Raw genomic sequence first — 26250 nt, 5'->3', positions numbered from 1 at the left:
GGAACCAAAAGAAAAGCATCCAATGCCTTCTAATATGGGGAACATTAACGAAAAGTTTTCGGTACTGTTTATTTTAACAAAAAAATCATATTTTTACATTAAAAGGTTAATTATGATACTATTCATTTTATCCTTTATTTTGTCTTTATCGTTAAAACTCAAAGTTTTCAAGCTTTTTTTATTAGTTTTCCTTTCTAATATTGGCTGCTTTCTGCCTTTAACGTAGTCATCACGTGGGTTTCATGAGAAATTTTTAGTTGTGACGAGAACACGGATGATATACCACGTGTTTTTATGTAAGTAGTGAAAAATTTTAAATTTTAAGTTATTAACTTTTTAGCATACATATTCTATCATTTATATAGGAACACGTGGTGTATCACTACGGTCACATTAAAAAATCTCTTAGCTTTCATATGGAGCTATTAAAACAGCCAATCAATTGGCTTGAGCCAAAATAAACGGCCCAATCAGAATGAGTCACTAAATTCAACAGTAAGTATCGGTCAAAGCGATCAAACTGAGATCATTTAATCATTTCTTAGCTTCTCTGTTTTTTTTTGGGACCATTAGTAATTGTTTGAAATTTAACGGTCCTCGAGAGTATGAGATATTCCAAATGTTTAAATCGTTAAATAATTTACCATAAATCATCTTAAAATTTTGGTTCTTTTAGTCCTATTTGGTTAAACAGTCATACGAACTTTTCTTTGTAAATAAGTCATCATCTGACAATATCACCTATACTGAACCGTGTGGTCCCCACCACCTCCACTACCAGTATAAGCACTCAATTGTCCATCTCCCTCCCATTTGTGTCCTTTCCTACCTCTGTGAATTTCCTCTATTCCTACAACTTTGTTGTGAGAATTTTAGTGCGATTTTTCTGCTTCTTTCCTTGCCATTTGTCACTTTTCTCTGCCTGTGCAAGCTTGTGTTGATCCTGTATTTTGTTTTTCTGGTAATTCTCTGATTCCTTAATCTCTTTCGCTTAATATACATTTTCAATTACGAAAACAAGATTTAAAGTTTCTATTTTCTTTTTAACTGCTCATTTTTGTTTCACTTGTTCATTGACTACTGGTTTTGTTTGCAGAACCCATTTTCTCACTAAATTAGTAATTATTTTTCCCTTTTAATCGAAGTTTATCTTTTTACTTATGTGATGAACATTCAAATCAGTCATATGAAACCAATATGATGCAATGAACTTGTAGTTTAGTTTGATTAAATGGTTTTGCTTTTTTTTTTTAGTAGTAATCCCCTTGACCAAAGCGATCAAACAAAGATCGTTTAACCGTTGGTTAGTGTGATCAAAACTTCAAAGTGAAATTAATCAAAACCAGTTCCTCTCTTAATATCACTTTATACAAAAGAGAGAGCGAGTGAGTATTGCTAATTGTTTAACAGTTCCTCTCTTAATATCACTTAATATCACTTCATTTTTAGAGTATTTGAGAGTATGGAATTTTTTGAGCGAGTGAGTTTGCTAATTGCCTAATTGTTTATTATCACTTAATTTTTTTTTAAATTTTAAAACATTGATCTTCTATCATTTTGCTTGTTCATTCAGTTATTGTTTGCAGTACCCGATTTACAGCAACTGTGTTTTCTGATGGCATTGACTTTGAGCACCCAAAGAGCCTCTGCATCTTTTTATTCAAATGAATCAGCTCCTCGATGGAAGTATGATGTGTTTTTGAGTTTCAGGGGTGTAGACACCCGCAAAGGTTTTGTATCCCATCTATACCATGAATTGTGCAAGTGCCAAGGAGTTACAACTTTCTTTGACGATCGAGAGCTTGAAGAAGGAACAAGTATTCCTCTCGAGCTCCCAAGTGCGATCAAAGAATCGCATATAGCAATCGTTGTTCTCTCGCCAAACTATGCTTCTTCCAAATGGTGCTTAGACGAACTCACAACCATTCTTCAATACATGGAAGGCAGGAACTCAGTTCTGCCGGTCTTTTATGATATGGATCCATCTGACGTTGGAAATCAACGGGGATGTTTTGCCAAAGCCTTCGCGGATCATGAAGAAAAGTTAATCACTACCGAAGACAAAAAGAAGGTGACCCAGTGGAGAGCTGATTTGAAAAAAATATCCAAATTTTCTGGGTGGCATTTGAAGAATTTTAAGTAAGCATGCACGGACAATTAATTTCCCAGATCTGTTTTATTTTTTTATTTTTTATTTTTATGTGATAAAGCTGAACTTCATTAACAACAAGGAGTAAAACAGAGGAGCCACCAAAAGCTCCACTCCCAGCAGGGAGATGAAAAGTACAAATGCTCTGTTTATCTTCCATTGATTGCTTATTTTACTTTTCTTCATTGTAGATCTGAAAGAGAGCTTATCGAAGATATCGTCAAAAGTGTCTGGCGGAAAGGGCAAGCTACATTCATACCATCAGATGCTTCACGGAAGTTAGTCGGAACTGATTATGCATTCGAGCAACTAATTTTGCTATTAGCTCTTGATGCCAATGATGTTCGCATTATTGGGATAACGGGGATGGGTGCCATAGGCAAGACAACCCTTGCTAAGCTAGTTTACAATAAAATTTGCCATCATTTTGGAGTTCATTGTTTTCTTGCCAACGTCAGAGAGGTTTGTGCAAAAAATGGTATGGTTGATCTTGCAAAAAAACTTCTTTTCCCGTTCTTGAGGGAAAGGATTGAAGAAATTTGGGATGAAGAGCGCGTAAGCATTCTCATTGAGAAGTTCTTACATAATAAAAAGGTTCTTCTCGTACTTGATGACGTGGATGAATTAAAGCAACTCGAAGTATTGGCTGGAAATCAAGGTTGGTTTGGTATGGGGAGTAGAATTATCGTGACAACTAGGAATCAGCGTTTGCTAGTCCAACATGGTATAGAAACATTATATAAGGTTCAGGGGTTGAATGATGCCGAAGCACTTGAGCTCTTTAGCCTGCATGCCTTTAAAAAAGACCAACCTGAGGAAGATTTTTTGGAATTGTCCAAGTATTTCATTAATCATGCTAGAGGCCTTCCATTAGCTCTTAAAATTTTCGGGGCGACATTGTTTAAGAGAGGGCTAGCTGCTTGGAATAGTGAACGGGATAGTCTGTCAAAGATTCTTAATCCAACAATTTTTGATAAACTTAAAATAAGTTATGATGGACTAGAAGAGCGGGAGAAGAGCATTTTCCTCGATGTTGCATGTCTCCACAAAGGGAAGCACACGGAGCAAGTAATTGAAATGCTACATAATTCTAATCCTTTTGGAATGTCCAGCCGTATTGTGATAGATGGATTAATTGAGAGATCTCTCCTCTATCAAGATCATCCCAATTGCATATGGATGCATGATTTGATACAAGAAATGGCATGGAAAATTATTGGTGACGAGTCTAAAGAGCCTGGTCGACGCAGTAGGTTGTGGTTATACGAGGACATTACTCGTGTATTCACGACTAATACGGTAAGAAGTTAAATACCAAATTTGAAAGAAGATATGATTTATTTTGACACTATATTAGACTTGAATGTGAATTAATTTGTCATTTTTTCTTAATTGTTAGGGAACAGGAGCAATTGAAGTAATATCCTTATGCTTGCCCAAAGTAGAGGAGGTACGCCAGTGGAATTGCGAAGCCTTGTCTAAGATGTCAGGACTGAGGTTTTTGGAATTCAATAATTTGATCTTTTCTTCAGGTCCCGAATTTCTTCCATGTTCCTTGAGAATTATAAATTGGAGTTTCTATCCGTCCAAGTTTCTTCCAACCAACTTTCATCCGCACTTGCTTACTGAACTCATCATGAATAATAGCAATCTTGTTCGGCTATGGAAGGGAAAAGTGGTAAGAGGAAGTGTTGAATAAATGCTTTTTAATTTGCAAAGTAATCATTTATTTATTATTTTGAATAAACTTTAAGGTTGTAGAAGCTAAATATATGATCTGAACCTTATCGGTGCTGTACAGGACTTACCCAACTTGAAATATATCAGTCTTGAGAGCTCCAATAAGTTGAAGAGTACCCCAGATTTCAGTGGTCTTCCAAATCTTGAGACGTTGGATCTTTCGAATTGTAGGAATTTAGTTAAGATCCACCCAACTATTGTAATTCTTAAAAGACTTGAAGTTTTAGACCTTAGTTGGTGTGAAAGCATTAAGAGCCTCCCAAGTGAGGTTGAAATGGATTCTCTTGAGAAAATACCTTCATCAAAAGGATATCTGGTTGGCCTTGAGGAATTGTTTCTATATAATTGCAAAAATCTCTTGAACCTTCCAAGGGCTATTTGTAATTTGAAGTCTCTCATATATCTCGATGTGCGTGGATGCTCAAAGATACAAAAACTTCCCGGAGACATGGATCACTTAAGGATACTTGATTTGGGAGCCACCATGAAAGAGCCGCTTGTGGGTATGAAAAATCTCGTCTTGCTAACATTTGAGGGATCGGATGCTAGAGCAAGGGAGGGGTGGGGCCTTCTCCGCTTATTAGGACTTGGAAAGAGTCGTCCGGATCCTCCTTGTTGGTGTTTGGTGTTGTCTTCTCTAAATCGTATGTGCTCTTTGAGAAGGTTATATCTACGAGATTGTGAAATCTGTGAAGGAGATATCCCCGATGATATTGGCTGCTTGTCCTTATTGGAAAGTTTGAAACTTAGTGGAAATAATTTCGTCAGTCTACCTGAAAGCATTAGACGCCTTTCTAAGCTCAGGTGGCTTGACCTGGACAGGTGCAAAAGCCTTCAAGAATTGCCACCTCTTCCATCAAATAGCGAATTATATGTATCTCTAGATGATTGTGCTTCCTTAAAAAGGTTGACAGATGCATCCAAGTTGAGCAGCAGATTCACCAATTTGTATGATTTTTGGTTCACTTGCAAGAATTGCATTGCATTGGTTCAAGATGAAGGCTGGATTAATACAATACTCTCAAGGATTCCAAGATCTGTCACTCATTATGAGGTTCTCTCTCTCTCTCTCTCTCTCTCTCTCTCTCTCTCTCTAAAATAGTTCTTTTGTTATAGGTACTTCGTCCATGTTCCAGAAAAGAGGCCCCAAATGTTGTATGGCCTGGAAGTGAAATTCCAGAGTGGTTCAGTAATCAGAGTGTGGGAAATTCAGTAAATGTGAAGCTTCCACCACCATCATGTACCGACTGGTTGGGGATTGCCTTTTGTCTTGTTTTTCAAGATCCTAACCAAAACTTGTCCAATGCACTTCACCCTGACCATATTATTATTAAGTTTTTACTGGATAACCTTTTGAATTTTTTAGGGAATAGCCTTTTGAAATTTAAAATAGGGTCACTTCTGTCAGACCATCTTTGCGTATTTTATTGGACTCGTGAAAATTGTCATCATGAACAATTTTTATTCAAAACTTACATTCAAAATATCGGACTGCCAACACAATGCGTGGACTTCAATAGTGTGAAGAAGTGTGGGGCTCGTTTGGTGTACAAGCAAGATTTGGAAGAGCTAAACCAAGCATTGAAAATCCTGAAACGAACACATGAATATAGCGATGAGGAAACTTCAAGTGGGCCTGTAAATGCTAGCTTCAACGACACTGAACAAATCCACAAAAGACATTGTTACTAGTCACCATCTTATAATAAATGTAAGCAAGTCCCGATCGATTTATCCCATCAGCTTTATTGTCATTAAAGATAATTTTTTTCTTCGCCATCTTAGTCAATGAATTCAATCTGCTTAATTTCTCATTGCAATAGTTTTTCATTTCTTCATTTCATTTCAGTGCCCTGTAAAGTCAGTTGCATCATAAACTTGGGAAGAATTGGCAAAGCTGGCTGGAGTTGAAGCAGGACAAATACTATCCAATCGCCGTGGAGTTGGCCTCAATGTTTCTTGCTGGTACAAGAATGAACCACGAGGTTCATTTTCTGAAAACACCGGGAGTTGAATTCAAATTCTTACAGAAAGAATTGACGTGTTTCAGTCTGTTTTTGTAACTAATGGAAAAACACTGTTCTCTTGATCTGCAGTCATCTATTGTTGTACAAATAACAAAATTCGAAAGGAATATTTGGATGAAACACGAAACTTAATTCTATCTTTCCAACATCATTTGAATTATTAAGTCCATCAGCTTATAACAAAATGCTTGAGACCATGTCAATCATGACAAAACAGACAATTTGAGACTACAAAATGCTTGAGGGGTTCCTCAAGTTCCCCAGTCAACAACAAGCTCCTAGTTTCTCTTCTACAAACTGCACTGAAATCCTACTAATTGCGAGGTTACTTGATCTATTACGAGCAACTAATCCTTGCCAAAGTGGTTATTCGGAGTCAAATATTGTACATCATTGAGTTCAAGACATGGCCGAACACCACAGCCGAACGAGATTTCTTCAAACTCATCAGGCAAAACAGGCCAAAGGCTCACCTTTGGTTTCTTGAAGGCCGCAGAGGAGGCGTCTTTTTGCCCTTAAGAATTCTTGCAGCTTCCTTCACCGTTGGCCTCTTCACAAGGTTTGGGTGCACACTAGCAAGTCCAGTCATCAGCATCCTCTCCATCTCTACCGTATCAAATTTCCCCAACAACCTCGGATCAGCAGCTTCGATCAGCTTCCCTTTTTCCCACATGCTCCAAACCCAATCAACCACCACTGTTCCATCATCCTCCACCGGCTTTCTCGCCGTCGCCATCTCTAATACCACCGCACCAAAGCTGTAAACATCAGTTTTAACAGTTGGAACACCTCAATAAACGTATCCCGAAGCAAGATATCCCATTGTTCCGGCCGGTATAGTTTTTTCTCTTGCACTGATGGAACTATGCTCATACACTTCTGCTGGACCAAAATCTCCAAGTTTGGCTTAAAATCTGCATCGAGAATTATGTTGCAAGTTTTAACATCTCTATGAATTATTTGCCTCTAACCCTCCTCGTGAAGATATGCAAGAGCAGATGAGACTCTGAGAACTATATTAAGTCTTTGCTTCTAGGATAGAACAATTGCTGAATTGAAGCTTTTGTGAAGAACTTAGCTGAGGCTTCCATTGGGCATACTCGTACACCAGGACTAACTCATTACCCTCACATCACCACCCATGAAGCTGAACCAGATTCTTGTGCCGCAAACAACTCACCATAGTTGCAAACTCTATGGTTTAAGGATGATGCAGACTAACAATTCCACAGCCCTCTCAAACATTTTCACTGCCACTTATCACCAGAGGGCAGAGACCCTTTATAAACCTTAGCCGATGCCCCTTCCCCAACAACCCTGTTTTGGTTAAACCCCATTGTAGCTGATCTTAGTGACAAACCTATCAGAACTTTATTCGCCTCAACTCAACAAGTTTTGCCCTCTCTGCTCCTTCTGGCAGTGACTTTTCTCTCCTTCACACATACAAAACAAATAATGAAACGGAATGCGAATATGGAGAGGACAAATGCGGCTCAACCTCCCAAACCAAAAGCCATCTCCAGTACCTTTATTTTTCTTCCATGAGTACGATTTTCTGGGCTGCTTTTGGTACTTGAATCTTCCGGTGAAGTGCACGTGAAGTAGTCCCCTTCTTCAAACTCACCAGTAGTAACTAGTAATCCCGGTTGGAAGAGATCTGAAAGTCTTGCCTGTCAACAAGGTGAATTGAAGAGCCCTGCCCATTCGAGGCAGAGAAACTGACACGCATGAACTCCTTGAACTGGTTGGAGAGGTCAATCTGAGCAACAAAGAAGAGGCGTTGGAGGCCTAGTTGCCGAGTATCTGACCCAAACCCGAAAATCTTGACAGCATCTCTGTACTCAATCAAGCGGTAATCTCCCTCCCACTCGTCAAATCAATTCCTCTTAAAACAACATCGACACAGGCAACATACACAACCGTGTTCACATCAGTACCAATGTGGTAACCACTGAGGTCAGCGACCATAGGATCAAACCTGGTATCGAATTTCACAGCGATGAACGAGTCTTTCGACATCGAGGGTGGCTCCGGAAGGCTCATATACTCCGTTGGATGAATTGTACTACCTATTACTTGTAAGAGCTCGATTCAGACTTCTCCAATAAACTGTTTTCCCTGATCAATTTTCTAACTGAAATACTAACAAAGACAATTCTGTTTGATTAACGTGCAACTGTCTTGTTCTTTGAATAAGTTTCCCATTAATAAATCTAAAAGTTGAAGCATTCACAAAAATAAAAATTTTCACTGGTTGAGAAACACACAGCAAAATCTAGTCTGCTCCCAAGACGCCAAAGAGAGCCAAGTTAGGGTAAGTATTGTAATTTGTATATTATATAGGGGTTAATTTAGGCCTTTCAAAAGTTCCATCGAGAGCTCCCCATTGCTTCTTGCGGAAGCAGTTTTGAGAAGACCACTCGTTTCGACGTGTGTCTTGAGTTCAACTGTATATCTTCTGAGTTGTTCTGACTGATAATTGACAAAAAAAAAGAAGAAGGAATTCCTGACTAATTTGGATTCATTGTTTGACTGGAGAGAAAGATGGCCCCTTCCGAACCCTAATTACCTCACATTCTCGCTCTAAATTTCCCTTATGTTTGGGTGAAGAAATTTAAAATTATTAAGGAATTTAAAAATGACGGAAATTGAAATGACGAGATCTTATTTTCTAGAATTTGTAAATTTTCTTGTTTGGTTAACCTAAAAGAACAATAGAATTGAATACGGAATTTGTTATTTTTAAACTATCAATCATAGAAATTGAGAAATGACACCTATTTACATGGAATTTGAACTTGGGATTTGGAGGTCCCAAATTCCAAGTTTTTTTTCCACGCGGAAATTCTAAATTTCTATGTTTATGAATCCAAACAAGAGAATTGGTGCCTATCAATTTATAAATTCTAACTTTTACCAAAATTCTATGTTTATTTCCCTCATCCAAACATAGTGTAAAACCCTCGCATTGCAGTCAATTTCCCTGAAAATTGAGGCGCTTCACTTGCATGTCGGACTCCTGAGCTACTGGCGAACTATGGTATGTTTCTTTGCCCAATTCCCAGTTCATTTTTCTTGCATTTTTCAATTGAATTTTGTAATTTTTGTTTGATTTTTTGAAATTTTCTTTTTGAAAGTTTGGATCTGCCAATTACTATTAGACTTGAATGGGCCTAGGTTAAGTTAGTAGGAACTCTCTGGTGGGGTGTTTGAGGGAGTAGAATTATGGAATTTTAGGGCAAAATGCAGTTTTTTGAAGTAAAGTTTTCGAGAGTGAAGTGGTGGGTGATCTGGTTTTGTGCCATTGGCAAAGCGAAAACCTTTTAGCTTTTGAACTTTGTCGATTGGTCTCCTCCTTTAAGTTTTGTGGCCAAAAAGATGTCGGTTTTATCGGGAAAGGAGTAGATTTGACATATGTTATGCTGCGTTTTAGTGAGGACGTCATTCAACGATGGTTCATTATGTTAATTTTTTTTAATATTTTGACTGTCTAAAGTAGAGACTGGTATATATGCTGTACCATATTTTGACTGTTATATCTGCAGTGTGCATGTGCTGTACCATATTTTCGCTTTCATTTTGAAACTATTTGGTTCTTTTCCGAAATTTACAAGTGAGTAACGAATTCAGTGAGTATATTATCCTAAAAGATGATGGTACTTGATCTGTAAAGAAAAACACTTCAAACCCAATAGTTAAAAAAATAAAAAAAAATAAAAAAAACCCAACTGACTTGATGACGGCGAAAGTATTAAGATTTGGGAGAATGATGGTTAATCAGATTACAATATACCTGCCTGTACTTTAGTGGTTCTAATTTTTCACTTTTAGTAGTTGTACATTCTCCAGTTAAACTGCATAACATGCATTATATTTAGGGGTGTGCTATCCACACACCCCCTTTTTACTTCATACACACCCTCTTAATTTGTGGGCATTGGATCGACTGAATTAAAAAAGATCAAATGACAGAAATTAACAAAGGTGTGTGAAAAATAAAAAAAGATTTGTGGATATCAAACCCCTATATTTACAGGTGTTTGAGAATCACCGTTTTTTACCATTATTGTCCAAATTTTGCGGTGCTTGATGTGGTTATGTCCTCTTTTATCAGTCAATAGGGGAAGGGGGAATAAAGAAGACTTCTGATTTGATTGACTGTTTTTATCAGATTTTGTGTTGCTAATTGTTGGGGCTGATATATTAGCATTTATATGTGTGTGCAATTCGTAACCTTCCACTGTTCCAATTCGTATACAATAAAAATGGGTTTATTGGTTCATTGGTGTAGCAGTTGTTATTTGATTCAGGGGTATTAAATAGATGTTTTTAATGGTAATCTTTGTCTAAATGTCAAGGTTTGTGAAATCACACCTTTTTGGCTGATTCAAAGATTAAGGGTGAACGGAAACATTTGTTTTTTTAATTTTGGAACTTTGGATTGTTCATATGATTAAGGGTTGAATGGGTGAAATTTATATTTTACATCCACATCACTTTATACTTTAAGCTTCTTTACATCCACATCACTTTATACTTTAAGCTTCTTCTGTTTGGTTGCTTATATGCAGTTAGTATTTTGCAAGTATATATTTGGTTTGGGCTGTGGGACTTCCGATTGTTGTTATTTTCTGCCGATTGATTAATAAATAGGGAAGAAAAACGCTAACGTTGATTATGGTGTACTAGATGCAGGTGACTGTTTGTCAAACGTGTGGGACAAGGTATCGAAGATGCTTTGCTTTACTTTGACAAGTGCCAGAATTATGCTCTTCATCGGTATAACTTGTTTCAATTGTGCTTTTGTTTTTCTTTTTTCAGTCCCCTTAAAAAGATGTGACAATACTGTTATATATGTGCCACAATATTCTAAAATATGCTCATTTCCTGGTTATTGAAGTTTGGGTTCAGTCCTTGAAATCATATGTACAAATATAAGAGCACACAAAGTGACCTACTTCGAACCCTCAATATTTTTGTAATTGGTTCTGCATGTGCTGCTGGTTGATTGACGAATCTTCTCTTTTATTTCTGTTTTCCAGTTATTGCCTTAATGTACCAGCACAAAATATTTTTGATGAAGATCTGACTTGGCTTTGTGAGGATTGTGATCCAAAGATTGTAAAACCTTCTAGAATTGATAAATCAGTAAGATCCACGGAAATTTGTCTTAACAAGAAGTTTAAGAAGAGGAGGAAAAAGAAGAGTAACAGAAAGACTTTACCTATATACGGGGCTAAAAAGAAGGTGCGGAAATGTGAAGGGGCTAACATGAAGGTGCAGATATGTGAAGGGCCTAACATGAAGGTATATGAAGGGGCTAACACAAAGGTGCAGATATGTGAAGGTAGTACCCCTGAACATGAGGCCGAGGGTAGTAATGATTGTGATAATGGTCAGAAGCTTGGTGGTCGGTGCAGTGAGGTTCATAAGGATGAATTCAATTCCTCCGATGACGTTGGCAAATCTGTGGAAACCTCTCTAGTTACTACTTGCAACCCTTTAAAAATCTCAGCAATCATTTGTTATGTTGCTGCACAGCCTATTATTGATCCAATCTGGAGGTAAAACTTTTTTTGCTTTCCGACTCTTTTGAGTTATGGTGAACGTGTTCAAGCACATCTAATGCAGGGTATAACAGTGAGATGCTTTGTCTAAATGACAGGGGAAGTCTCAGCATATTCAACAAAGACTTCAACATTGTTAGTGGACTTGTAGCCCATCTTTCTAGCTTAGCATGTCCTAAAGTACGTGAGGAGGCAGAATTGCTACCGTTGCTGCTTTTTCCAGAACTGGTTAATAGAACAGATGTGTGGCCCAAAGCTTTCGAGAAGTGTGGACCTAACGATCAGAGTATTGCTCTTTATTTCTTTCCTGATAACGAAAGGTGATAAATTTGACCGTGTTTCTTGTTTCCATCTACTTTTCCTGTTTGGATTGGATTTAAGCAACATCCCTTTTCTTTTTATTTTTTGGTACAGAGATGAGAAGGATTTTGATACCCTGGTGGTTAGCATGATCCAGGATGATTTAGCTATGGGAGCTGTGCTGGAGGATGCTGAGCTCTTAGTTTTCACGTCAGTTATACTGCCAGAGCAGTATCGAAGTGAGTCCCGAAATCTCTGCTTGTTTGTAGCTTTTCTACTTCCTTTCCTTTCACAAGTAAAGAAAACAAAAATCTTATAGCTCTTCTGGACAAGTTAATAACATGATTGAATTTATCGGGTTGTAGGATTTTAGACAAAGTTTTATTTGTGGGGAGTATTTAGGGCAAAGCAATTTCGACAGTAAACAAATAGTAGTGTTGGTGTCGGGGAGAAAGACGTTGCGAAGCCCTTAACCTGTTACGGGCAGAGTCCCTGTATATTATGTTTAGTTTAACTTCAAGATGCTACTAATTTTAGTGATGCATGGATGTAGTTTTTAGTGCTAGACCTCCTGTCCTGCCTGTCATGTTTAGGGCAGCTTTGTTCCCATTGAATGAAAACTAATTGTGAAATCTGTACATATGGCACTCGGACTTTTAGGTAAGTGCGCAAATACTACCATGAACTAAAAGTTTTTACAGTTTACCACCTAACAAAGTATGGTTGGGGTCCAAATAATGCACATCAGCACTTCTTAAAACCGGATTGAGATCCTCTCTGAATCTCACACTTTGGAGTCGACAGACTCAGTAATCCAAATTCTTGAATTTAAGTCATGCAGCCCCATGAGCCCATTCTATTGGCTTACTTCACGCACAATCTTTCACCAACGTTTATATATCTGTCTTAAAGTGTCCGGATTGTTGGATTCGTAGACTCTGACATCTGGAGAGGATCTCAATACCTTAAAAAAGAATGTGCGGAGAGATTTACTACAGTTTTTGTCTCCTGCAATATTTACGTACAAGGACATAAATGGGCTTCACCCCACACCCAATGAGGTCAAAATAAAGAGGCCCAAGAGTGGCCACAAAAGAAAAACTCCAGAAGCTTTAAGTAAAGGATGATCCGCCGAAGCTGCCAGGAAGGAGAGAAATTTACATGTCATTTCTCTCTCTCTCTCTCTCTCTCTCTCTCTCTCTCTCTCTCTCTCTCTCTCTCTCTCTCTCTCTCTCTCTCTCTCGTCACAGTATGAAAACATTGAAAAGAAAGAAGGAATGCCGAGTGCGAGATTCAAGTGATAAATGAAAAATTGTCAAAGCCATAGTGCTATAGTTGTTGCCAGTCCTTTTCAGCATGTTATAAACGATCCAAAATACTAATGTTATTATTTTCACTTCTCATAGTCTACGCAACTAGAAGGAAATAGGCCTTAATGGTCAAGGCATGTGTCTCATTTGTCATACCACACTTTGTTTAAAAAAGGTAATTGATGAAACAATTGTGTCTAGGGTACTCAAATCTTGCATAATTTTGAATATTGGTTACTTGCCCTAACCCTGCTTGTTAATAACTTTTTTAACACTTTTTTTTTTTTGGTTTGTTTAAGTATAGGTAAATATATAAGTGGAATTGTTACTGACAGTATAGTCATACCCGTCATCATGCTCATGTGATCGACTATCAACTTAAATTAAGAACACTTTATAGATATGTCAAACTTAAACCGAAGTATTCTTTCTTCAATTAATACGTGAATTATTGGTTGATTAGGCGTACCATGACATCAGACTATCAAAGTGCAGAGTCTCACAATATATAGTTTTCACATTGGGAACACACAAGTTTCACCGTGAAGAGCTGTTATTTTCTTTAGATGTTGCGTTTAAGGAGATGGAACTCAATTTACAATTACCGATGAGCATCAAGGTACCTATACTACAATTGCCATCACCGCCACCGTTACTATAACTACTGCCACCACTAGTCTTAGTTGGCCATCTCCTGCCCCCATTCCTATTTGCGATGTTGAATGACGATATCTTAAGATCCATGAGAGAGTCGGTGAGAGATGAGAGACTCGAACTTCTTTTTTATCTTAATGTAGGAGATTAGTCGGTCCAATATTGATAACTAAAATCTACATCATTTTAACTTAATGTTGGAGATTTTATTATTTTCATTATTTCAAGCCGATAAATATATATATATATATATATATATATATATATTATTCTTTTATCATCTATCGTGAAACAAATAGTATCCTTTCTTTGTAGTTATAGTTATATAACTTGCACGTGTCTGTATATCCGTGTATTAGGTTAAGAAAGGCTGATGTCTAACCTGGACTTCTGTATTAATCCAGCCTGTTGAGGCCGCCAACCTAAATGCAACTTCTTTTTTTCAACAATTAATGTTACAAATTGATCTTTTGTGGAATAATCTATCCTTAATTATGTGCACTTAACCACTCCAAGCATTGTTATCCGATACTTAGAATAAAATTATTAAAAATAAAAGTATACCAAGCACGCAAATGAATATGTTGACTTTGAGGCCTCAGAAAATGGATGTCTCGTTAGGCACCAGATAATTAACGGCAATACTTTATTCTAATCTTCTACAGGGAAGCGATAATAAAGTGAGCAAGTGAAGGAGTTTACTTTTACGTAGTCAAAAATACCAAATCTAGGAAACTTCTTTGATTAATCACATTGTTATTATTAGTTAAAGTAAAATTAATCTGTAAAAGTCAGATTAATCATACACACACATACACACACATGCACACATGCGCGCGCGCGCACACACATATATATACATATATATATATATATAGAGAGAGAGAAGGATAATGTTAAGTACAACCAAATTTGCAAACCAAATGATGTGTCACTAATAAGAAATAAACATGTTAATCAATAGTTAAGTAATAATCCAATCATCAACAACCTTAGCATTTGGTTTACAAAATTTAGTCTCCCTAGCATTACCCTTTAGATAAATGTTAAGGAGACTCACCATGGATCCTTTGTCACCTCATTTTTTTTGCACCATATTTTATAATATTGGTATGAGAATTGATGTTAAACTGTGAGGCGGCAGAAAGTTTATAGAGAGTCATACTTTTGAGATAGTCCCCTTAGCATTTTCTCATATATTTATATTTATATGGTGTGGTTGGAGAGTCCTGGACTACTCGTGGAGAATACAAATTAGTGCTGGAGTTTTGAGGAGTCTGTAAAATTCAAGGTTGAAGTAATTAAAGCACAAGCCACAAGGCATTTTGTTCTTGGTACTTCGTAGGGTTAGCTTGGCTGGCCATTAACAATTTTTGCTCGGGTCCGGTCGGTAGATTTATGGAGGGATGAATTGGCCATACAACATTTTCAATTTTATTTTTCCATTTGAATAACCTGGGCATAGTCCCATGCATGCATGCAAAATTGCAATTTTTAGAATGTTCCAAAACTCTATAATATTAGCTTCTGTTTCATAATAAAAAATCATCATTATTCTATTGAAGTGTCAATAACAATTCGCTATATAATAAGAATAAGAATTTTCTTTTCACTTTTATTCTGCTACTGCTTGTAAATTAACGAAATTGACCTAAAAAAGTTGAGACTATGCAAGTCACGCGACTAACAAAACAAAAGTGTGCATGGTAGGTAATTGAATGTAGCATATTGTGTTTCAAGCCTAGCTAGGTAATTAACTGTTATTTTGTAGTCGCAGTTGGTAAAAACACAAAAATGATAAGATTCAGTTAGTGTCATTTGTGTAAAATTCCCTAAATCATATAGAGGTACCGCCAGCTGCGTAGTTTTTTTTTTTTTTTTTGTACATAAATTTTGGGAGCAAGAAAAAAAGAGAAATTAAGCTTAATGATATTTTTCTTCTTAATTGGTACAAGTCCAGGATTCGATACATCCCTCTATGATGATAAGGGTTGGATTGGAATATAACTCACAGTATTCTAAATATGTTGAAAGACCCTTCGTGTACTTCACACAACTTTTTACTTGTTGCGACCTTCCTTAATAGTTGGATGATACCAATTCTTTATTATAGGCTTTGTTTCTAGGATTGGATTGAAAAATATCTCACTATATTCAAAGCATATGCTGAAACATCACAAAGTTGTTTCGACATTTCTTGTGTTTTTTTGTCGCGCACAGAAATTGGGACAAGTCTCCCTTGTATTTTTTTTCTTCTTCTTTTTCAAGTATAATTTGTCAGGTATTGGTGTTTACAAGAGAAGAGGGGAGAAAAGAAATGTGCAAGGCTGAAATGAAAAAATTGTGTTCAACTTGATACTACAATTTAAAGTAGAAGATGATTACTCACTAAGAAACTTTATAATCCCTCAAAATTGAAGGATCGGAAGAGGATAAATTTTCTTTATGTGTAATTTGACTAATGCTGTCAAAGGGAAAACTCATTCACCTCCACATTCAATATACTTAAGGCTGTGTTAAGGATTGATGCCAAGTTAGTAGGGAATGAACTACAAAATGTTAGAAGGATTAGAAATCAACTTCGTGAGCATTACAAAGACATGCGAGGGGATTTGCAAATCACTTGTTTGAGTAAGGCATTTACGAATCCTTCATACAATGCCTTTGCAATTAATGCTCATGGAGTTCATTTTTTAATCCATCTATCTAACATTCTATAATTCATTACTTACTAACTTGACCTCAATCTTTTAAAATTTTGAAATTCTTTTGGCCAAACATAGCGTAAATATAATGAGTTATCAATTACAACTCAATTGTTGACAGCTAACAATGCATATATGATATGCTATACTTTTCAAGAAAAACAAAATTTCCTTGTAATTTTCATGTCAAGTTTTATCAATAACTAATATGTGTGTGCATTTGTATATGTTCGATTTTCTCTCCCTAAATATTGCTTTTATGTATACAAAAGAAACATGCATACATGTACAATTATACATTATACTTGCGATTGCTATATGTGTGTTGCAAGCAGAAGGATGTGAAAGTGCATTAGTATAAGTTAGTTCAACAGCACAGAGAAAACAAACTGAAAAGAGCAATGAGAAAGGTCAACTATATATGTATTGGAAATTACATGCCAAAGGAACATGACAAGAAATGGTATAAAAAACACAAGGATGGGTATCATAAGATTATGAGAGCTAGGCACTCTCCATCTTATGGTCCACAATATTAAACTAACTACTAAGCAATAACTTTCCCACCTGCCTTCCCACCAAAAAGAAAATCAAAATTCCAGCTCAATCCCTTAATATTCTATTGTCTTCACCAATGAAATTCAACCCTCTAACTCTGCTAAAAAAAAAGAACCTCAAGAAACCCAGAAATCTCCAAGAAATTAAACTAAGAGAATCCACATCTCTGAATAATTCTCCTACAATATGTTCCCATTCTTTCTTTGAAGTAAAAGAATTTGATAACAAGAAAATAAATGAGAAAAACTATTGATATGGAAAATTGTTGAATAAGTCCATGGATGTAGACGGGGAAAAGAAGTTTGACGGACTAGGCATGAAACTACCTTCTATGAAGTTCCTGTTGCCATAGAGCACGGGGCTCAAATCATGAAAGAAGCTATCCGCCGGCGGAGAGAAGAAGTTTGAAGGAATCGGAGTAAGCGAAGCGGGCCCAGGCGACAAGATCCCTGGAAACATACCCCTTTGCCTCACACCACCATCACCATCATCATCACCATCACCGCCACCACCACCATCCATAATTTCCATTTCTTCCACAACATCTTGAGCAGTACTAGCTTTCTTCATCCCTTGATCATCATGAGCTGGAGGATTATTATAGTTATCGTAATTTGGAGGATTAATATTGTTATTACTAGGCGGGGAAGAAGATGCAGTAGATGAATTCGATGGTGGTAAGCCGGTGAGGCGTTGGACAAGATCCATGAACTCGCTAGGGTTTGTGTGGATGACCTTCGGGGACACCGTGTAGATTATGACCGGTTGACGTGGCTGCTGGTAGTGATGGGGCTGCTGCTGCTGGTTTGGTTGTTGTGACGGTTGTGGTGCAACTGGAGGTTTCTTGATCTTGTGAGAGTCTTTGTGTATCTTGAGAGGCGTTGGACGTGGACCTTGGAGTTGAAGCTCTCTTCTTGGAGATTTTCCTGGTGAATAATCCATGCCGATGAAGGTGAAGATCGATAGGAAGAACACGGGAGTTGAAAGAATACGGGAGATCTTCTGGGTTTATGATGATGTTTGGGAATTTTAAGTAGTAGTTATCTATCAAGTTATACATTAATAGTCAGAACTAAAAGGGCAAGGGACAGATATAAAGAGGAAGAAATGTGGTGAGATGAAATATTTAACAGAGGAGAGAGCAAGTCAATGATTCGAAGGGGATTTAATTAAATATTTCAACAATCATGAAATTAGTAAAAATTGGCTACTAGCAATAAGCTTAGCATGTGAAAGTGATATTTTAGTAAGAGAGAGGAGACGCGAGGGGATCTGCAAAGGCCGGTTTCGTAGTGGGGTGGTGTTTGAATTTAACTTGCTCTGATGTGGGACTTGGAAGGTGTCTTTGTGTGCTTCGTCAGACTCAGAGGTCGTGACGTTGTATATGTGCCCATGTAACTTATCTATAGTTTTGATTAATAAAAACCAATTTTCTTTGTTCTTGTTCTTTTTTTTTTCTTTTAAGAAACCTTTTTTTTATATAATATTTTTAGTTAATTCGGAAGCAGGAATTCCAGCTTCCAACTATAGAACTGTAGACACCGAAATTTCAGTGAAATAAATGTTAACCAATGTATTAAAATTACAACATTTATTCATTTCACTTACATCACACATTCATTTCACTTACATCACACATTCATTTCACCTACATTACACATTTACTTCACCTACCAACTCCACTCACTTCACCAAAAAAATGGATGGTGGTGATTCACTCTCTTGGCCTATAAATAGCCTTCTCCATCAAGAGAAAAAAAAAAAAGGGACATCACACCAAAACCTTGAAGCTTTGAAACTCTAAAGGCTCTCAAGCAAATCCCGAAAGATCAGTAAAACCCTATTTGTTCTTCGTCAAATCCCCCTTCAAGATCAAGCCCTGACAGCCCTTGAAGAAACTTCCTTCAACCTTCGAGATCAAGCCCTGACGGCCCTTGAAGAAAGTGTTCATCGTTCATCATCTGTTCATCCTAAGATCAAGCCCCAACGGCCCTTTGGATTAACAAAAGAATCAACAAACCCATACACCCATTCTTCAAGATCAAACCCAACACCCCTTGAAGACCCATTCATCAACTGTTCATCCTTAGATCAAGCCCCGACGGCCCTTCGGATCAACAACTCATCCACAAACATACACCCTATGAAAATAGAATCAGAGGATCAAATTACAAAGAGATTGTAACCCCAAAATTAATTAATACAAAATATATTTTGTACACGTATTCTTGTTTCTTGTTTCAGGAAATTTTTCGTGTTTACAAATTTGGCACGCCCGGTGGGACATCTCTACCTCTCATCTCTATCCTCAAATCATCGAAAAACGCAAATGGCATCAAGAAAGGATCAAGCTGTTCCCGCAATCAAAGCGAAGAACAAGGACATTATCACCTCAACTGGTGATATTTCGGGCATCACAACCCGAAGTAAGGCAAGAGCACTTTTTGCCGCGGCTTCCACCCCTGCATTAACTCTGTCAAAAGAACAAGAGCACCTGAGGCACGAGCCTGTGATCACCCTAGCCTCTCTAAGGGCGTCAAGACGTGAGAGCCCGAGGAAATACTCAGAGTCCTTACTCTCCGACGCTGATTCGAGCGGCAGTACAACCATGCAAGTCATGACCACTAGAGCAATTTCAATCGAGGAGCAGCTAGCTCAGATGAATGAAGCAATCGCAAAGCTCACATGGACTGTGGAAGAGAAGGACTTGCAGATTGCCACACTTGTCAACCAACTAGATGAGCGGCCCGACGAAAGAAGTCGACGAAGAAGATGAACGTCTAGCGGAGAAAGTCGAAGAGAATCTGAAGCTAGACCAAGCAACGGCGTTCATGGGATCTCTCTCTATCCAGCAGCTACAGGAGATGATTGCAAACACTATCAAGACACAGTACGAATGAAGCTCACACGACTCCGTACTGTGCTCAAAGCCTTACTCCAAGAAGATTGATGCTTTGAAGATGCCAAGGGGTTATCAGCCCCCAAAATTCATGCAGTTTGATGGAAAAGGCAACCTGAAGCAACATATCGCCCATTTCATTGAAACTTGCAACAATGCTGGGACAGAGGGGGACTACCTTGTCAAACAATTCGTGCGTTCCCTGAAAAGTAACGTTTTTTACTGGTACACTGACCTCGAACATGAGTCTGTCAACAGTTGGGACCAGCTAGAAAGGGAATTCCTCAACCGCTTCTACAGCACTCGCCGCACTGTAAGCATGCTAGAGCTGACCTGTCGTCAACTACATCAATAGATGGCACTCCTTAAGTCTGGATTGCAAAGATCGGCTTTCTGAAACCTCTGCCATTGAGATGTGCGTTCAAGGCATGCACTGAGGGTTGCATTACATCCTCCAAGGCATAAAACCAAGAACATTCGAAGAGCTGGCAACTCGTTCCCACGACATGGAGCTGAGTATTGCTAATCACGGGAAAAATGAGTCGATTACTAACTTCAAGAAGGATAAAGTGTTCGCCCCAAATGTAGACAAGACTGGGAAGAAGCCCGCTAAGGAAGCTTTCACCGTCAACACTACCCCCATCAAGACCTCATCAGCACCCATTAAGATTCCCCCAAGAAGAAAGCGAAGGAGATAAAGAAATGTGAGCCTTCTCGCACCCAAGACAGATACAAGAGCACATTGAGAGAGTTGGAACAGAAAACGTACCTTTTTCCTGACTCTGACATGGCTGTCATTTTAGATGACTTGCTGGAAAAAAAGGTGATTGAGCTACCCGAATGTAAGCGTCCTGAAGAAATGAATCGCATAAACGATCCTAGGTACTGCAAGTACCATCGTATTGTGAGCCATCCTGTTGGCAAATGCTTCGTTCTTAAAGAGCTCATCATGAAGCTAGCACAGCAAGGGAAAATTGAGCTCGACCTTGAGAACACAGCTGCAACGCATACCACTACAATTGTGTTTGGATTGTTCGATCCTGTGCCTCTCTAAGCGATACCTGACCATTCCCGTGAATACTCAAGCTGCACGGCACCTCCTACGCAACCATCACTGGGGGGAAGCAACCAAGATGCACATGCCGATGATGAAGAATGATGGACATTGGTAACCTACAAAAAGACAAGGAAACCAAGACCACAAGTCATACAGCCAAAGGTGGAACAAAGAAAAAATCACCACGGCCGCAACAATGCGAAGCCTAAAAGAAACACAAATGATGATAAGACAACATATGTTGGGGAACCTATGGAGCAGGAGCCACGCATTCCCGTTTCCTTGCACGAGTACTTCCTGAATGATTTTTTCCAACATTGCACTACCGTGGCCTATCACATAGTTGAAGTAGAAATAGAAAATCCCTCAAAAGGCAAAGCTATCGCCACTGAGGTAGAAAAGACCCTCACCCCCGAAGAATGTCTGCCAACACACTTTAGCATCAAGGAAGCGCTACAATTGCCAAAAAGGATGCGAAGAGCACTAGCAGCAGTCTTGGTAAGTCTCGGCGACCATGAAGTGCGAGAAAGTAACGACGAAGGCTCGAAGCTTCAACCACATGAATGTGCCACATGTTGTGTCACCCATAACGCAATTAACTTCACTGACGAAGACCTACTGCTGGGATCAAAGCCTCACAACCGTCATCTCTTCATCTCGGGGTACGTAAGGGAATACAAAGTCAACCGCATGCTTGTGGATGGTGGATCGGCCATAAACATCATGCCAAAATCAACAATGACCATAATCGGCATCAAGGTGAATGAATTATCCCTGAGTCGTCTGCTGATCTAGGGTTTTAACCAAGAAGGACAAAGGGCGATGGACATGATCCGAGTAGAAGTGACCATTGGTGAGCTCAAATCAAGCACGATAGTCCACGTGATTGATGCAAGAACTTCCTACAGCTTGCTCCTAGGAAGACCTTGGATCCACGCAAATGGGGTAGTGCTGTCCACCCTTCACCAATGCCTAAAATTTTACCGAGAAGGAGTGAAGGTGATCCAAGGTGACACCAAGCCATTCACAGAAGCCGAATCACACTTTGCAGACGCCAAGTTCTACATGGAAGAAGACATGGTACCCGAAGCTCTTCCGGAAGAGATCAAATCCACGGGCAAAACAGCACCTAAAAAGCAGGAGTGGCAAGTCATGCCTAAAAAGCAAAAAGAGCAAGTCGTGCCATCTTCAAGCAAAGACGATGACGAGTTGGCTAAACCTGCAACAACCAAAGGGAGTAGGATGCCTTCAGAAGGACCGAACGCGCCCATATTCCGATATATCCTGATGTCAAGAAGAAAAAATGGTCAATCTCCATTCGAAACTGGAACACGAAAAGTCGACACACACTGGCACACGGATAATGTGAAGTTGCTCAAGATGAATGTAGTTTTGCCTCTGACATAGCTAGGGGGTGCTAAGGTCGCAAGACTACCACAAGGCTTTATAAAAGCTCTACCAAAAAAGGTGGAATCAAGCTTTCTTCCAACCAAGAGGACCGAGGAAGGTTTCGACCCAAACGCCTACAAACTCATGTTGAAGGCCGGGTACGACTTCGCTTCTTCTGCTACGGCTGGAAAGAAGGTTTCAAACACTGTCAATGACAAAAAATGTAACCTCACCAAAACTCAAAAGAAGTTGAAAGAGCATGGTTACGGAGTTGACAACAACAAAGCCGGACTTGGCTTCACACCAAATGCACCTGTGATGATTTCAAACAGAGCGAAAAACACTAACGCTTAATACGTCAGCGTGAGCATTGAACAAGACCAAGAAGAGCTTAAACCCGCCCGTCGGACGTAGGTCTTCGATAGGATGAGCCATTCAAGCTCCAGAATTTCAGTACTTAATCGCATTGGTGGTCAAGACCGAACCTCTGTCTTCAAGAGGCTTAACGCGCCAACATCCCAAAGCTCTGTTTTTGAAAGGTTGTTAAAGCCTAAGAAACAAAGCAACACAACTGTCTCTCCTCTACGACGATCAGCTTCAGAAAGATTTGAAAACTAGAAAGAGGAAGACAACACCAAAGGAAGAAAAGCTCGATGGGTTAACAGAAAAAGGCGACGTTCGAAGCTTGATTCCTTCAAGGATGAAGCGCCAAACAATCCTAGAGGTCAACACAAATGGACCACTGAAAGTAAGAAGGCGTACTATCATCTACACCAAACAATCCTTATGCCAACAAGCTCGAGAAGACAGCACTAAAGAGGAGGTCCAAGATGTTTTCCACATCACGGTTCAAGAAGGTAAAGAAGACGAAATCCCCGAGGAAGATGTCACTGCTGCACTACCACAGCTCGAAGATGGGGGGCAAGCCATGGTTGATAATCTCAAGGAACTCAACTTATGTACAAACAAGGAACCAAAACCTATCTTCGTAAGTGCGTTATTAAGTACGAATGAGATAGAGGAGTATTATCAGCTGTTGTTAGAGTACAAAGACGTCTTTGCTTGGACCTACAAAGAAATGCCCGGCCTGGACCCTATCATCGTTGTTCATCATCTTGCGGTCAGGCCTGGAACACGACCGATAAAACAAACTCAAAGACGCTAGCGATCTGAGCTTATCCCACAAATCAAGGTCGAGATCGACAAGCTAATCGAAGCAGGCTTTATTCGAGAAGTGTAATACCCCAAGTGGATCTTCAACATCGTCATTGTCCTTAAGAAATCAGGATAAATACGTGTTTGCGTAGACTTCCGGGACCTCAACGATGCTTGCCCAAAGGATGACTTCCCCTTGCCAATCATTGAAATCATGGTGGATGCAACCACTGGCCATAAGGCATTATCATTCATGGATGACTCTTCTGGGTACAATAAAATTCGCACGGCCCTCGAAGACGAGGAACTAACAACCTTTCGTACTCCAAAAGGTATTTACTGCTACAAGGTGATGCCCTTTGGTCTAAAGAACGCTGGAGCTACGTATCAACGTGCAATGCAGAAAATCTTCAATGATATGCTACACAAAAACGTAGAATGTTACGTAGATGATGTGGTGGTTAAAACAAAGAAAAGATCAGACCACTTGAAGGATTTGCGAATAGTGTTCGAAAGGCTGCGAAAATACAACCTCAAAATGAACCCGTTAAAGTGTGCGTTTGGCGTCACCTCTGGAAGATTCCTCGGCTTCATCGTCAAGCATCGTGGTATTGAAGTGGTCCAATCAAAGATCAAGGCCATTCAAAGTATGCCCGAGCCAAGAAACCTGCACGAGCTGAAAAGTCTACAAGGACGGCTAGCCTTCATCAGACGCTTCATCTCCAACCTCGCAGGGCGTTGTCAACCGTTTAGTCGCCTTATGAAGAAAGATGTTCCATTCGTATGGGACGAAGCATGCCATAATGCTTTTGAAAGCATAAAGAAATATTTGTCAAGTCCACCTGTCCTGGGGGCACCTGTACCCGAGAAACTGCTCATATTGTATATTGCTGCTCAGGAAAATTCAATCGGAGCACTCTTGGCACAAGAGAATGAATCCCAGAAAGAATGAGCACTTTACTACCTCAGTCGAACTCTCACCGGTGCTGAGTTGAACTATTCCCCAATAGAAAAGATATACCTCGATTTGGTGTTTGCCATTCAGAAGCTCAGACATTACATGCATGCTTACATCATCCACCTGGTTGCTAAAGCCAACCCTGTCAAATACGTCATGTCCAAGCCAGTCTTGACGGGGCTACTCGCTAAATAGGCTTTGCTTCTTAATCAATATGAGATCATCTACGTCCCAGCTAAAGTCGTCAAGGGACAAGCGCTAGTAGACTTCCTTGCCGATCATCCAATCTCGGCTGATTGGAAAATCTCAGACGACTTGCCTGACAAGGAGGTGTTCTACATCGACATCTTCTCGACATGGACGATGTTCTTCGACGGATCTGCACGAGCAGACGGAGCGGGGGCAGGAGTAGTATTCATGTCGCCACAAAGGCAAATACTACCTTACTCCTTCCAACTGAGTGAGCTATGCTCCAACAATGTTGTTGAGTACCAAGCATTGATCATCGGGCTCCAAATGGCGATCAACATGGAAATCACAGCTCTTGAGGTATATGGCAATTCCAAGCTCATAATCAATCAACTCTTAACTGAATATGAGGTGAGGAAAGATGATCTCGTCCCATACTTCTTGCTGGCAACTCAACTGCTACAAAAGTTCGAGGCCGTGACACTAGAACATATGCCAAGAAAGGAAAATCAAATGACAGACGCTCTCGTCAATCTAGCCTCGAGTATGACACTAGGAAAAGATGAAGCTGCAGACGTGCCAGTTTGCCAAAGATGGGTGATTCCGCTCGTGAATGAAATGTCACTGGATGATACAAATGTCATCTCAGTACTTCCAGTCGATGTTGAAGAGTGGAGACAGCCGTTGATCGACTACTTAGAGCACGGAAAGCTTCCAGATGATCTTAGACACCGTTCCGAAATACGTCGACGAGCACCTCGCTTCCTTTACTACAAAGGAACACTCTACCGACACTCTTTTGAAGGAGTGCTCCTGAGATGCCTAGGTGAAGAAGAAGCCAATCAAGCCATGGAAGAAGCACATTCAGGTGTGTGTGGGGCGCATCAGTCTGGGCCAAATCTACATTTCCAGCTCAAAAGAATAGGTTACTACTGGCCGAGTATGGTGAAGGACTGCCTGGAACATGCCAAAAGGTGCCAAGCCTGCCAATTCCACGCCAACTTCATACATCAACCGCCTGAACCATTACACCCTACAGTTGCTTCATGGTCGTTCGACATATGGGGATTGGACGTTGTAGGACCAATTACGCCAAAGTCATCTGCAGAAAAAGCTTACATCCTAGCTACAACAGATTACTTCTCCAAGTGGGCTGAAGCCATACCTTTAAGGGAAGTAAAAAAGGAAACTGTTGTTCATTTCATCAAGGAGCATATCATCCACCGATATGGTATGCCTCGTTACATTATCACTGACAACGGAAAACAGTTCTCCAACTGACTTGTGGACGAGCTTTGCGACAAATACAAGTTCAAGCAGCACAAGTCTTCCATGCATCATGCTCCGGCCAACGGCCTCGCGGAATCATTCAACAAGACGTTATGCAACCTCCTGAAAAAGGTAATCGGCCGAACAAAAAGAGACTGGCATGAAAGAATAAGTGAAGCACTTTGGGCATATAGGACTACACATAGGACTCTCACCCAAGCTACGCCTTATTCTCTCGTATATGGCGTGGAAGCTGTGCTACCGCTCGAAAGTCAAATCCCCTCACTAAGGATGGCTATACAAGAAAGCTTGACTGATGAAGAA

General features: G+C 39.4%; 3 protein-coding genes and 1 pseudogene across 3 annotated transcripts; 2 read left to right on the top strand and 2 right to left on the bottom strand.

Annotated features, from left to right (window-relative positions):
- The first annotated feature begins 824 nt into the window (after positions 1 to 824).
- Positions 825 to 6070, top strand: LOC137727706 (TMV resistance protein N-like). Its single transcript, XM_068466527.1, has 7 exons — positions 825 to 961; positions 1574 to 2139; positions 2341 to 3448; positions 3549 to 3827; positions 3951 to 4943; positions 5006 to 5600; positions 5739 to 6070. Exons 2-6 carry the CDS (start codon positions 1616 to 1618, stop codon positions 5579 to 5581), a joined length of 3480 nt encoding a protein of 1159 aa, XP_068322628.1. The 5' UTR covers positions 825 to 961; positions 1574 to 1615; the 3' UTR covers positions 5582 to 5600; positions 5739 to 6070.
- Positions 6071 to 6267: 197 nt separating this feature from the next.
- On the bottom strand, positions 6268 to 8113 carry LOC137727707 (L-type lectin-domain containing receptor kinase S.6-like; annotated as a pseudogene).
- Positions 8114 to 10604: 2491 nt separating this feature from the next.
- On the top strand, positions 10605 to 12538 carry LOC137727327 (PHD finger-containing protein 1-like). Its single transcript, XM_068466192.1, has 4 exons — positions 10605 to 10695; positions 10959 to 11803; positions 11898 to 12022; positions 12149 to 12538. Exons 2-4 carry the CDS (start codon positions 11562 to 11564, stop codon positions 12154 to 12156), a joined length of 375 nt encoding a protein of 124 aa, XP_068322293.1. The 5' UTR covers positions 10605 to 10695; positions 10959 to 11561; the 3' UTR covers positions 12157 to 12538.
- Positions 12539 to 16850: 4312 nt separating this feature from the next.
- Positions 16851 to 18296, bottom strand: LOC137730295 (protein MKS1-like). The gene has a single exon (XM_068469359.1). It carries the CDS (start codon positions 17950 to 17952, stop codon positions 17257 to 17259), a length of 696 nt encoding a protein of 231 aa, XP_068325460.1. The 5' UTR covers positions 17953 to 18296; the 3' UTR covers positions 16851 to 17256.
- Positions 18297 to 26250: the final 7954 nt, after the last annotated feature.

The sequence above is a fragment of the Pyrus communis genome, chromosome 3, assembly GCF_963583255.1.
Source record: "Pyrus communis chromosome 3, drPyrComm1.1, whole genome shotgun sequence".
NCBI lineage: Eukaryota > Viridiplantae > Streptophyta > Magnoliopsida > Rosales > Rosaceae > Pyrus > Pyrus communis.
This window is presented reverse-complemented; position numbering and strand designations above follow the sequence as displayed.

Coding starts and splice junctions, on each gene's coding strand:
- LOC137727706 (XM_068466527.1), top strand. CDS start 1,616: ATGGCATTGACTTTGAGCACCCAAAGAGCCTCTGCATCTTTTTATTCA. Junction 2,140..2,340: donor TGGCATTTGAAGAATTTTAA/GTAAGCATGCAC, acceptor TCTTCATTGTAG/ATCTGAAAGAGAGCTTATCG. Junction 3,828..3,950: donor GGCTATGGAAGGGAAAAGTG/GTAAGAGGAAGT, acceptor GGTGCTGTACAG/GACTTACCCAACTTGAAATA.
- LOC137730295 (XM_068469359.1), bottom strand. CDS start 17,952: ATGGATTATTCACCAGGAAAATCTCCAAGAAGAGAGCTTCAACTCCAA.
- LOC137727327 (XM_068466192.1), top strand. CDS start 11,562: ATGCTTTGTCTAAATGACAGGGGAAGTCTCAGCATATTCAACAAAGAC. Junction 11,804..11,897: donor TTCTTTCCTGATAACGAAAG/GTGATAAATTTG, acceptor TTTTTGGTACAG/AGATGAGAAGGATTTTGATA.